At 56.2% G+C, this 13,517-nt stretch overlaps 1 protein-coding gene across 36 annotated transcripts in view; it reads left to right on the top strand.

The window, feature by feature from the left end:
- Positions 1–685: 685 nt before the first annotated feature.
- Positions 686–13,517, top strand: part of SCRIB (scribble planar cell polarity protein) — a 106,424-nt gene continuing 93,592 nt past the window's right edge. For all 36 annotated transcript variants that reach the window (XM_061479141.1, XM_061479101.1, XM_061479110.1 and 33 more), the window contains exon 1: positions 686–975. In XM_061479141.1, the coding sequence (XP_061335125.1) occupies positions 814–975 (162 nt within the window). In that variant the 5' untranslated portion in view covers positions 686–813. The remainder of the gene's footprint in view (positions 976–13,517) is intronic.

Below are 13,517 nucleotides of genomic sequence, written 5' to 3' on the forward strand. Positions count from 1 at the left end.
TCTCCCTGTATCCCTGTATCCCGCTGTCCCTGTACCCCGCTGTCCCTGTATCCCTCTATCCCGCTGTCCCTGTATCCCGCTGTTCCCTGTATCCGTGTATCCCGCTGTCCCTGTATCCCGCTGTGCCTCTATCCCGCTCTCCCTGTATCCCGCTGTCCCTGTATCCCTGTATCCCGCTGTCCCTGTATCCCTGTATCCCGCTGTCCCTGTATCCCTCTATCCCGCTGTCCCTGTATCCCTCTATCCCGCTGTCCCTGTATCTCTGTATCCCGCTGTCCCTGTATCCCGCTGTTCCCTGTACCCTGTATCCCGCTGTCCCTGTATCCCTCTATCCCGCTGTCCCTGTATCCCTCTATCCCGCTGTCCCTGTATCTCTGTATCCCGCTGTCCCTGTATCCCGCTGTTCCCTGTACCCTGTATCCCGCTGTCCCTGTATCCCTCTATCCCGCTGTCCCTGTATCCCTCTATCCCGCTGTCCCTGTATCCCTCTATCCCGCTGTCCCTGTATCTCTGTATCCCGCTGTCCCTGTATCTCTGTATCCCGCTGTCCCTGTATCCCGCTGTTCCCTGTACCCTGTATCCCGCTGTCGCTGTATCCCGCTGTCGCTGTATCCCGCTGTTCCCGGTGCTCCGGCGCGGGGCAGGCCGGGAGCGGACTCGTTTTCCCAGCGACGCTCGCGGGGGGCGGTGCGGCTGCCGGAGCCGACCTGGGCCGGGCGGGAGCGGCGGGGCCGGATCGCGGCCGGAGCCAGGGCCGAGGCGCGGCCGGAGGCCCCCGCGCGCTCCCGGTTGGCCGGGCCCGCTCCCGGCGCAATGCTGCGCTGCATGCCGCCGCTCTGGCGCTGCAACCGGCACGTGGAGGCGCTGGACCGGCGGCACTGCTCGCTGCAGGCCGTGCCGGAGGAGATCTACCGGTACAGCCGCTCGCTGGAGGAGCTGCTGCTGGACGCCAACCAGCTCCGGGAGCTGCCCAAGGTGAGGCGCGGACCGGGCCCGGTGCAGGCCGCGGGGAGGGCCCGGCGTGGCCCGAGGCCGCCGCTGCCGCCTTCCTCCGGCCCGGGAGCGGCCTCCCCCGCCTCGTTCCTCCGTGGCCTCGGCGGGGAGCGCGGCTCCGCCCGGCCGGACCCAGTGCCGAGTCCCGGAGCCGAGCTCCGGAGCCGTTGCGGTTTGGAGCGAGGGGGGTTCCTTGTCCTGCCCGCGGTGTGTGAGCCGGACCCGTGCGGAGCAGGGCGAAGCTGGAGCCTCAGTGCCCGGCGTTAATCTGTAAAATACAAAGGAGTCTGAGTAAGTTTATTGGTGGTGATAGAAACGCCTTGTACTTGTGTGGAGCAGCACCTGTGGCTTCGTGCAGAGCTAGAGGATGGATCGGGCTGCAAAGGAGCTTAAAGCTTCTCCAGCTCCAACCCCTGCCACGGGCAGGGACCCCTTCCCCTGGAGCAGGGTGATCTGAGCCCCTGTGTCCAACCTGGCCTTGAACACTGCCAGGGATGGGGCAGCCACAGGTTCTCTGGGCACCCTGTGCCAGCGCCTCAGCACCCTCCCAGGGAAGAGCTTCTGCCTCAGAGCTCATTTCAATCTCCCCTTTGGCAGGTTAAAACCATTCCCCTTGGCCTGTCCCTACATCCCTTGTCCAAAGCCCCTCTCCAGGTTTCTGGTAACCCCTTTAGCCACTGGGAGCTGCTCTGAGGTCTTCCTGGAGCCTTCTACAGTTCCATTCAGCCACAGAGCTCTGCACTGGTGACACTGGTAATGCTTTTGGAGGCTTTAAGGCGTTGCTGGGCTGTGGGATGTTCTGGAGGAAGTTTACACATCCCTGTGGAAACTACTGGTTTATGAAGTTAGTGAAGTACAACTTGTGCCAGGGAGAGAACGTGACTGTAGTGCTGCCTGCATGTGTTTGGATCGCTGCTCCTCAGTGAACATGGACCAAGTCACCTCTGCAGTGAAAAACTTGAGAAACAGTTGATTATTTTGTGTTTTGAAGCTGCCTGTTGAGTTATTGACACGTCAGGAATTGTGCCGTGAAATCTGGGAACAGCCACCCGAAACCTTGGCTGAGGTTCAGGCCAAAGTTCTGTTTGGTCCAACCAGGCAGTTTGTGCATCTCTGCCTCAGTGGAGTCTCTCCTGCAGGAACAGCAGATTCCTGCTCTCTCATGTTTTGGGTTCCCTCTTCCCTGTGGATTGCTGCGAGCTGCTGCTGGTGGGGTTCAGTTGTGAGGGTGCGGAGGTGCTCGTGTGATCCTTCATCAGCTCTGTTCCATCGCGTCACTCGGGGTCTCACTATACTTTAGTTCCCAAGCTATGGAAGGCGTGTTACAGCCGGTTGGGATTTAGGAATGAGGCTCTTTTCTGCAGAGGAGGCTCGAGGTGACACATCTGAACCTGCTGATCCTGGTGCTGTGGTTACACTGGACCTGTTGGGTTGGGTCTTGGGTGGCTTTTGAAGAGCATCTTTTGGATCACATTTTATTTACCTGTGATCAGATCCATATAATCCTGTGAAAGAAAACCCCACCTGAAAACCTGCCCTCAGCACCATGTCTCCTTCCTGCCCTCACCCAGAGCCTGTGCTTGGGAGAGTTCAGCTGGGGAGCAGCAGAGCTGCTGTGAGGGTCTGTCCCGGGCTCCTCCCTGCTTTTTGGGTTCCCCCAAATGTTCAGGGTTTTCTGGCAAAGAATAGTTAGAAAACCCTGAGAGAAGCATCCCTCACATGTCTCCCAAATGTCCTCTTTCAGCCTCGAAGGAGGTGTAAGGAGGCCAGAGGAGATACCGGGTATGGGGAGCAGGAAGCAACATGCAACAGCTTCTGCGCCAGGAAAAGGAACATGTAGGGGATGTCTCCAGTCATGGAACCTATGGTGCAGGGTGGGGTTCTCCATGGGGTGACGGGGCTGGAGCATCACAAGTGGCCTGGAGGGAGAGGACAGGGAGCGACTGGCCACGGTTCTCCTTGCTTTGGAGGGAGTCAAGTGACGCTACAAAGGGCTCAGTTCAGGACAAACGAAATAATTTTCCATGCGGATGGCGTTGCGCTGAAGGGAGGAGGTACCTGCCAGGAGGAGCGAGGGGTGCTCAGATCTGTCATGAGCTCAGACGGCACCAGTTCACGGGGGAGGAAGCAACCAAGAATGAGCATCTACAGAAGGACCGCTTTGTGCTGCCTGTCCCAGGAGGAGTTGGAGGGAGTGTGGGTTTGGACTCGCTGTGCTCACACTGTTCCTCACCCAGCACTGTCTGTAGCTGCTGTGGGTGGCTCCAGCCGTGATGGTGTCAGCCCTACCCAAAACTCTCGCAAGCAAGGGGAACATCAGACCCGTGTGGCTGGGAGCAGCCTTTCCCGTTTCTAGCCCCTTGCAGGTTTCTTCCAGCTGGTGCCATGCATGATCTGGGGCTGTTGCAGAATTACAGTGTGCTGGGATGAGGATGCAGGGTTAGACCTACCTGAGGTGTGACCCGGCATGTGTCTTAATGTGCTGCTAGAAGATACTTGAGCAGTGAAGAGGTCTGCTCTGTAGTCCCAGGCACACACGTTGTGTGCAGGATGTTACTGCTGGGGTCGTGTGGGAAGGGACAGATCATGGAATCATGGAATAGTTTGTGTTGGAAAGGAGCTTAAAGCTCGTCCAGCTCCAACCCCTGCCATGGGCAGAGACACCTTCCGCTAGAGCAGGGTACTTCAAGCCCCTGTGTCCAACCTGGCCTTGAGCCACAGGACTGCCAGGGATGGGGCAGCCACAGCTTCCCTGGGCACCCTGTGCCAGCGCCTCAGCACCCTCCCAGGGAAGAGCTTCTGCCTAAGAGCGCATCTCAGTCTCCCCCAGATACTCAATGTAGGAGTAAGAATCTGCACATTACACAAGGTGGAGATGGGATGAGAGCTGCAGGTGAATTCAGCAGCTCTTCCACCAGGGAAGGAGAAGACAGCAGCCTCGATTTGGGCACATATCTTCTCTGAAGGAGGGCAATGGGATGGGGAGATGCTTCCCACTTGAGGAGCACTTCATGGAAATGTGTCTGTTGTGTGAGAAGGGACTGGGAGAGGATCTGTGTGTCCCACGAGGGGAGGTTGGGAAGTGTGCTGGATTCCCAGGACAGGGCTGTGTGTGCCCATCCCTCTGGAGAGCAGTTCCAGGGACTGCTGAGATGTGCAGGAGGGGCTGGGAGAGGAGTTCAGCGTGTGGAGATCACTTCAAAAATGTGAATGAGAGTTATGGCCTTTGGTAGCAAGTTTGACCGGAGCAAGTTCGGGTTTAAGGGCTGCAGCAGGGTTGTTGGGGAAGGCTTCCATGTGGAGGGGAGTTTTGGAGAGGTGTTTTTAGAGTCACAGAATCACAGAATGGTCATTCCTGTTCTACAGTCAGCAGAGAACTTCCTTTGGGAAGGGCTGGGTTTACCTGACCCAGCCCATGACCCGGCTGCCTCTCCTGACCTACTCCTGTTTGTCCTCATTCCACTTGTCCCAGAGTCCAGAGCCATTGGAAATCTCTTTCCTTTTCCCATGGCACCATTTCCTTCCATACCAGAACTTCCATGTCCCCTTCCTTCTCTTTGATCTTGGTCAGATGGGCCTGATGCCTCCTGGCATTTCTGGAGGACACCAACAGGCCTCTCATTCCCAAATTGTGGAAGTGAACACTTGTTATCCTGCTGTGCCTAATGCTCTGCCTTCTCTTGCTTGTGTTCTATTTGTCCTGGGTGGAATCTTGTCTGCTCTAATGGAAAATGATAAATTCCATTGGATCAGTTCTCTGAGTTCCTCACGAGGGTGTATGAATTCTGGAGATCCCGAGCTCTCTTCTGGGTCCTGCTCTACCTGCCTTGCATCGAGTGATCTGTGGAGGGCCTGGAGCTCCCGCAGCGGGATAAGGAGCAGGTCCTTCAGCTGAGAATACAGCCTGGTAAACCAGGACATCAGAGCTACGAACCCACCTGACTCATTCCCTCCACTCTACTAGCACTTCAGAGGTGCAGGTCTCACCAGAAAGGAATGAACACAGCCTGGAATTCTGCAGGGAATTCGGAGGTGGCAGATGGAGCCAGTCACAGACCAGGAGCTGCTCAACAGGCATCCATCCAGAGGCTCTTGGTGTGCTCTGAGTGCTCAGGTTAGGACTAGGGGAAGGCAACGGGGAGAGGTTGGAAGAGACCTGGGTGTGGAGTAGAGCCTGTAGGACCTGGTGGAGTAGGAGAGGGAGGAGCTGGAAATCATGAACAAGCTCCCCATTACCCAGCATGTGTCTGCAGCAGAACCTTCTGTGCACTGGGCTGCATCCCCACAGTGTGAGCAGCAGCTCAGGGAGGGGATTCTGCCCCTCTGATGCAGGAAGGGAAGACCTGAGAGCAGCTTCAGTGCCTAAAAGGACTACAGTAAACCTGGAGAGGGGCTTGGGACAAGGGATGTACGGACAGGCCAAGGAGAAAGGCTTTAGCCTGCCTGAGGGGAGACTGAGCTGAGCTCTTAGGCAGAAGCTCTTCCCTGGGAGGGTGCTGAGGCGCTGGTACAGGGTGCCCAGAGAAGCTGTGGCTGCCCCATCCCTGGCAGTGTTCAAGGCCAGGTTGGACACAGGGGCTTGGAGCACCCTGCTCCAGTGGAAGGGGTCCCTGCCGTGGCAGGGGTTGGAGCTGGATGAAGCTCTAAGGTCCCTTCCAACTCAAACCAGTCTGGGATTCCATGATTCTGTCAAGTTGACTTGAAGAAGGAAGGAGACCTCTTCTGTGTCAAAGCCAGCTCCTCGGGTTCCACCTTTTCCCCTCTCTGCAGTAGGTGGCTTGGGCACACAGTCTGGGAGTGGGGATGGTGCTGAAGGGGCAAAACCTGGGGGTGTCTAATGCAGTTTCTGCTTTGCTTTTCTGTTCTAAAGCTCCCATGACAAGTTGGACACTCCAGAGACCCTGTTTTCCTACTGCCTAGCAAGCTGTTGTTACCTTGTCCTGGAAGTTATGGGAGATGGACACCAGGGAGAGGAGGCCTGTGGGTCGAGTGCAGGTTCTTTCCTGTTCTGGCTCGCTGCTATTTGCATCTTGGCGAGGCCATTTCTAGCTGGCCGGAGCAGTCGGAGTCTCAGCCCAGGTCTCAGGCCAGGTTTCAGTGATCCCTTGGTGGCCCTGGGCTCAAGCACTGTGTCCTCCATCTGGAGTTGGATCCAGAGGAGGGTGAAGCCCCAGTGCCGTGTTTGTCACTTTCCCAGGACAAGGTGGGGCCTTGTAAAGCTCATTAACAGCAGCTTTGAATTTCCTGGCATCTGGGGCCTGCACAGAGGACCTTGGGCTTTATTTACTGCCAGGCAGGAGTCAGGCTGCTCCTTTCATCTCTCTATGCTGACAGCCCTTCCTGGAGTGAGCCAGGAGTCACCAGTGCCAGGCTTGTGCTCCCCAAGCTCCCATGTGCAATGGGCACCTTCTGCTGTGCTGCATGTGAACTCTGTCAGAGCTGCATCTGTTTAACAAAACCAGTCCAGAAACTGGTTCCACTTGATTGTTGTGAGACCTCTGCTCAGAGCTGGCATCTCTCCTCATTCCTTCCGGGACTTCAGGAGCCGTCCCACTTCATCTGCGTGTGTTGGGTTTGTGTCTCCCGGGGCAGGGTCTCCTGGACATGCTGCCGCCCAGAAGCTGAGATTAGTGGAGGCCGTTTCACCCTCATCCTTTGCTTTCTGTGCTCTCACTGTCTGATGAACCCTGGGCGGTGAGCAGGCGGGTTGAGGGGTTGTGCTGGAGTGGTAGCAGCTGAGTATAGGCTCAGTTGTGGAAAGAAGAGCACATGCAACTCTTGGTCATTCAATGCTTGGACATGCATAGAACCCCAGGCTGGTTTGTATTGGAAGGGACCTTAGAGCTCATCCAGTTTCAACCCCCTGCTGTGGCAGGGATGCCTTCCACTGGAGCAGGTTGCTCCAAGCCCCTGTGTCCAACCTGGCCTTGAACACTGCCAGGGATGGGGCAGCCACAGCTTCTCTGGGCACCCTGTGCCAGCGCCTCAGCACCCTCACAGGGAAGAGCTTGTGCCTAAGAGCTCAGCTCAGTGTCCTCTGATCCAGACAAGGGAGCAGGAAGGAGGAGCATGGAAGTGATTTCATGCTCAGGTCCACAAGTAAAAATTAACAGTTAATATTCGCTTCCGTGTGAGCTCCAAGGTGTGCAGGCAGTTTTGCTCGGACACCGGGTGGACATGCTGCTCTGTGTGGGTCTCAGAAGACGCTCAGGTCTCGGAGCAGGCTCAAGTGAGTGTGCCAGGGAGGTAAAAGGCATTCTGGGCTGCAGAGAAGTTCAGCAGGGCAAAGAGTTCAGGAGGGTTTAGGGGACTCTGGCCGGCATGGTGCTGCCTCTCGCCACATCTTCCGCTGACCTGGCCTTGGTCCGTGCCGGGAGGTCACCAGCGGAGGCCCCGCTCAGTCTTTCCCCCGAGTTCAGCTGACTCGGATCCTGTAAACCTCCCGACGTCTCTGTCCTCCTGTGGTTAATAACATCTTCCATGTCTCTGGGGGCGTTGGCTGCTTGGAATGTTTGTATCTTTGGGATTCCTCCTGATCCTTGGTGACAGTTCTTGGTGCAGGTTCACCTTCCCTTGCCCACCTTCCAGAACGCTGTCGCTAAAGCATAATCGCGGTATCACTGTGGCCATACAGACTCTTTGCTCATCCCCTGATCTGCTCATGCCTCTAAGATCTTTTCTTATTCCCTTTGTCTGTTGCCTGAACATCTGCCAGAAATTACTGAGGTAGTGTTCATTGATGGTTCGAGGTGAAGGCAGGACCAGGGTAACGTTGTCAGGTCTCCTCTGACCTGTTCTGTCCCCGAACATTCCTGGGCTTCACAACCTTGTTTCACCATCTCCCTGATAGAGGTGGGCTGGGGCAGGGAGCGGTGGTGGGAGTGTGGTGGGACTGGGCAGAGGCAGGAGGCACCTGCAGAGCTGCTGCATGGAGAAGTTCTCTGTGGATCCTGACTCCTTGCTTCCCATCTCTAGTTCAGGGTGTTTAATGGTGTGTGTCTGAACTGTTCCTTGTGAAGCTGCTTTGGCTCCTTCCTCTTCTTCCTGCTCTTCAGGTATTGTAAGGCTGTTGTAAGGCTGTTAAATGCCTGTTGGTGCTCCACATCTGCCACAGGGAGTGCCGATGTGTCAGTGGCCCTCAGTGCCCTCTGGAGAGCTTCCATCCCACCACACAGGGCTGAGCTGGAGCTTTCTTGTGCTGTGGTTACTCTGTTGGGTTCTGTACTTGTAGCTGCTGCTTTTGTGTTCCATGTGCAGTCGGAGACCCTGACCTGCTCCATCACTAGTCCCCCCGAACCCTTGGCAGCAGAGGGGTGTTCACTGCGGTGTCCTGATCCAATTCTGGCTGGAGATGCCCTCTCTGGGGCCCTGCTTTGGTTTGTCATTTCACTGGGAGCAGAGATTCCCCTGCTTCTGCCCATCCTGCTGTCTGCAGGGGAACAGTTGCTGCCTCCGCCCCGGAGGGGGCTGCATTCCTTAGTCCCTGCCTAAAGGCCTGGGAAGGAGCAGCTGGAGAGCTTTTGGCTTGGAGACAACTTGCTTTGTCGTAGCTGGAATGCGTTCCTGATGCTTAAGTGCTTTTAGATGTTGGAAGCACATTCCTCAGGGCCTGATCCATGGGGTTAAATAGTCGGAAATCCGGGCGGTGCATGAGGGAGGGCTGCGTCCCACAGGAGCAGCCCGTGTGCCTGTCATGGAATCATGGGATAGTTGGGTTTGGAAGGGACCTTAAAGCTCTTCCAGTTCCAACTCCCTCCCACGGGCAGGGACCCCTTCCACTGGAGCAGGGTGCTCCAAGCGCCTGTGTCCAACCTGGCCCTGAGCACTGCCAGGGATGGGGCAGCCACAGCTTCTCTGGGCACCCTGTGCCAGTGTCTCATCTCGCTCGTTGTACAAAGTTTCCTCCTCACGTCCAGCCTGAATCTCCCCTTTTTTAGTTTAACCCCATCAACCCTTGTCCTGTCCTTGCCTCCCTTGTCCAAACCTCTCCAGGTTTCCTGAGGCCCCTTTAGGCACTGGAGCTGCCCTAAGGTCTCCCCTTCAGGAGCCTTCTCTTCTCCAGGCTGAATCAGCCCAGCTCTCTCATCCTGGCTCCAGAGCAGAGCTGCTGCAGCCCTCTCAGCAGCTCTGTGGCCTCCTGTGTACCCTCTCCAACAGGTCCATGTCTTTCCTGTACTGAGAACTCCAGAGCTGGAATTGGAGCTCTAGGTGGGATCTCGCCAGTGTTGGGTCAGTCTCCTTCAGCTTCAAGCTCAGTGTGCGTGTGGCACGTTCAGTGGGCTCAGCACCATCCTCACCCATGGGTGGGCAGGGGAGGAGCATCCCCATCTCATATGGTGGGGGGAGGTCACAGGGCTTACAGACCCACCCCTGGATCCCTGTGGAATGATGTGCAGGGCTGGCTGCACACTGAGCATTGCGCTGCTCCAGGGCACCGGCTGCTTCTCTCTGGGATGCCCTGGAGCTGAGCCTTGCAGCTTGTTGTGTGTTGGTGGCCAGGAAGGGCTGAAGCACTTGGGTACCTGTGGCAAGTGCTGCGAGGTGTGGAGAGTGGAATGCCTTTGTCATTGGGGTCAGATCTTTGGGAAGGTTCCTTCTTTGGGATAGCACATGGTCTGTGTCCACTGTACCCACTGCCCGGGATCTGGTCCAGCATGCCAACAGCGGGTGAAGCACTGCACCCCAAGCACTATGCAGAGTTCTCTCCCCCTTTCTCCTCTACTTTACCCTTCATCTTGCCCTACCGTACTCAGGTGGGTCAGAGCCACCTCTGGGTACCTGGCACAAGGCTCTGAGGGACCAGAGGTGTGGGGATCTACCTGGATAATGGTGGTGGGACCTTCGCCATGGCCCCTGGGTTGCCCCATGGGGCTGAGGTGCTGGAGCTCCAAACTGATACTCTCATTTCCCACCTTAGTGGTCACTTTTCTGACCTCTGCTACCATTAATTCTGTTATCCACACTAGATTTCAGATGGAATGATGATTCCTCTAGGATCTCACTGTTCTGGGAGCGTACGGTGCTTGTGTTGTTTCATAGAACCCCAGACTAGTTTGTGTTGGAAGGGACCTTAAAGCTGCTCCAGCTCCAAACCCTGCCACCGGCAGGGACCCCTTCCACTGGAGCAGGGTGCTCCAAGCCCCTGTGTCCAGCCTGGCTGGAGAAGCTTTGAGGTCTCTTTCAACCCAAACCAGTCTGTGATGTGGAGGATGAGGCCAAGGCTCATTCCTAAACCAGGTGGGTTTTCCTGAGTTCATTCTGCTTGCCCGTGGAAGAGCTCAGCACTGACTAAAGCTGAAGCTGTGGCTTAACCTGGCCTGTAAACTAAGCACAGGCAAAACACTTCCCATGTGCTGAGCTCGGTGGGATCAGGGACTTTGTGCTTTTGTGTCTCAGTGGATGAGAGGCTCTGCAGAGCAGGGTGTTAGGCATCCCTGTGTTAGCAGTGAGAAACGTGTCCTGCCCTCATGGGCTCAGGGCTGTACACGGGTGTTTCGGTTCCTCAGCAGAAGCTGAAGCTCCCAAACCCAGCCTGAGCTTGTGCTACCTGTGTTTCCTGTTCTCACAAACTGGCTAAACTCGTTGCTGGTTCTGTGGATGACCTCAGATGGAACCACACTGTCTGGAAATATTCCTTGGGTAGGACTCGCCCACCACTGGGCATGGATGTGTTTGGTTAGATTGGCTCTGCTTGGCTGGTTGAAACATCTCAATGTGAAGCTGCCATCTCTTTCCCTTTGCAGTGGTGATAGTTCTGAATGTCTTTGCAGTGATTCTGCTCTATTGTATCTGATTTTTCTCTTTTACAAAGGTGGCTCCAAAGGCCATATTCTGATCAAGAGTTTCATTAATAATTGCCCTGGGTTCAAGCCTTTCCCACTTCTGCCCATATTGTCCTATTTCAGTGCTGAAGTAGATCTTCTACAGTTGCTGAAGCCTCACTCGTAGGTAAGACAGAAGTCAAGTCTTTACAGTTCCCTTGGGGTTCTTTTGGCCTTGCTGCAAGGGGGTGTTTACTCCAGCAAGGGGTAGAACCAAGAGCTCCGAGGAATCCACTGGCTTATGGGGAGTTTCTTGGGAAGCCAGCCCGCTCACAGCAGATACCTGTGTGACTTTCAGGGGCTGCTGTGGTTAAACTGGGAAACGTTTGTCACAGGTGGGGCTCTCCCAAAGGTTCCATGGTTCATGTCCCTTCTTTGGCATGGTTCTGCACTTTAGTGTTTGTCTGGCACCAGCAAAAACTGACATTTGAGAGGTTTCATTTGGTTATGTTGTGAGTGTGACTTCATGTCGGGTGTGATGAGGACCGGCTGAGGGAGCTGGGGGGTTCAGTCTGGGGAAGAGAAGGCTCAGGGGGGACCTGATGGCTCCCTCCAAGTGCCTGCCAGGAGGATGGAGCCAGGAGGGGCTGGGCTCTGCTCCCAAGGAACAAGGGATGGGACAAGAGGAACCGGCCTCAAGCTGCCCCAGGGCAGGGTTAGATGGAGCTGAGGAGCAATTCCTGCCCCAGAGGGTGCTCAGGCATTGGAAGAGGCTGCCTGGGGCAGGGCTGGGGTCACCATCCCTGCAAGTGTTCACACCCTGTGGAGACGAGGCCTCAGTGCCATGGGGCAGGGGGGGGGAAGTGGTGGGACTGGATGATCTCGAAGGGCTTTTCCAACTGTTGCCAGGATTTGATGATTCTTAGCTCTTTTCACTGTGAGGTTCATTAATTGTTGAACCCAGGGGCCCAGAGTGTTTGGATCCTCCAGCACTGGAGGGTTTCAAAGACTTCACAAAGGCTTGAGCATCTGGCTCTGAATTCCCACCCAAACCATTCCATGATTGCATGGCGCAAAGTAAATGGGATGGGGAGAATTGTGGGATTGTCACGAGTCTCATGCTGAGGTGTGGTGTGACCCCGCTCTCAGGCTGTGTGGAGGTTCTGGTGTGTGGAGGTTCTTGGTGTGACCCTGCTCTCAGGCTGTGTGGAGGTTCTGGTGTGTGGAGGTTCTTGGTGTGACCCCGCTCACAGGCTGTGTGGAGGTTCTGGTGTGTGGAGGTTCTTGGTGTGACCCCGCTCACAGGCTCCGTGGAGGTTCTGGTGTGAGGAGGTTCTTGGTGTGACCCTGCTCTCAGGCTGTGTGGAGGTTCTGGTGTGTGGAGGTTCTTGGTGTGACCCCACTCACAGGCTCCGTGGAGGTTCTGGTGTGTGGAGGTTCTTGGTGTGACTCCGCTCACAGGCTCCGTGGAGGTTCTGGTGTGTGGAGGTTCTTGGTGTGACCCCGCTCTCAGGCTGTGTGGAGGTTCTGGTGTGAGGAGGTTCTTGGTGTGACCCCGCTCTCAGGCTGTGTGGAGGTTTTTGGTGTGACCCCGCTCACAGGCTGTGTGGAGGTTCTGGTGTGTGGAGGTTCTTGGTGTGACCCCGCTCTCAGGCTGTGTGGAGGTTCTGGTGTGTGGAGGTTCTTGGTGTGACCCCGCTCACAGGCTGTGTGGAGGTTCTGGTGTGTGGAGGTTCTTGGTGTGACCCCGCTCACAGGCTGTGTGGAGGTTCTGGTGTGTGGAGGTTCTTGGTGTGACTCCGCTCTCAGGCTGTGTGGAGGTTCTGGTGTGAGGAGGTTCTTGGTGTGACCCCGCTCACAGGCTGTGTGGAGGTTCTGGTGTGTGGAGGTTCTTGGTGTGACCCCGCTCTCAGGCTGTGTGGAGGTTCTGGTGTGTGGAGGTTCTTGGTGTGACCCCGCTCACAGGCTGTGTGGAGGTTCTGGTGTGTGGAGGTTCTTGGTGTGACCCCGCTCACAGGCTGTGTGGAGGTTCTGGTGTGTGGAGGTTCTTGGTGTGACCCCGCTCACAGGCTCCGTGGAGGTTCTGGTGTGTGGAGGTTCTTGGTGTGACCCCGTTCACAGGGTGTGTGGAGGTTCTTGGTGTGACCCCGCTCACAGGGTGTGTGGAGGTTCTTGGTGTGACCCCGCTCACAGGCTGTGTGGAGGTTCTGGTGTGTGGAGGTTCTTGGTGTGACCCCGCTCACAGGCTGTGTGGAGGTTCTGGTGTGTGGAGGTTCTTGGTGTGACCCCGCTCTCAGGCTGTGTGGAGGTTCTGGTGTGTGGAGGTTCTTGGTGTGACCCCGCTCTCAGGCTGTGTGGAGGTTCTGGTTATCTGCAGCGAGGTTGTTACGAGTAAAAGGCCTTATGTGTAAAAAGCTTTGAGTAAAAGCTCTGAGTAAAAAGACTGTTCCCATGAGCACGGCAGTTCCTTCAGTTGCATCAGACAACATGGGTACAGCTGGGCCAAGGAGCTCTCTTGTGGTGACCTTGGTGGTCCAGCTGTGGAAGTGCAACCCAAGCGCAGGCAGAGCTGAATCATGGTCACAGTCGCCTCTAAACCTCTGCTGTGTCAGGAAGTGCTCCCCGTGTTTGTTGCAGTGAACATGCAGCGTGCTCCTGGCCTGGTTCGTTGTGCTCTCTTTTTCAATGCCCCCATACCCTGAGCCTGCCTCAGCTGTGCACGAGTGCCCACACTGGGGCTGTGGATGCTCCCGCTGTTATTCC

The sequence above is a fragment of the Pezoporus flaviventris genome, unplaced genomic scaffold, assembly GCF_033815535.1.
Source record: "Pezoporus flaviventris isolate CSIRO_AGI_PZ_B2104156 unplaced genomic scaffold, CSIRO_AGI_Pfla_v1 ptg000142l, whole genome shotgun sequence".
Taxonomy (NCBI): domain Eukaryota; kingdom Metazoa; phylum Chordata; class Aves; order Psittaciformes; family Psittacidae; genus Pezoporus; species Pezoporus flaviventris.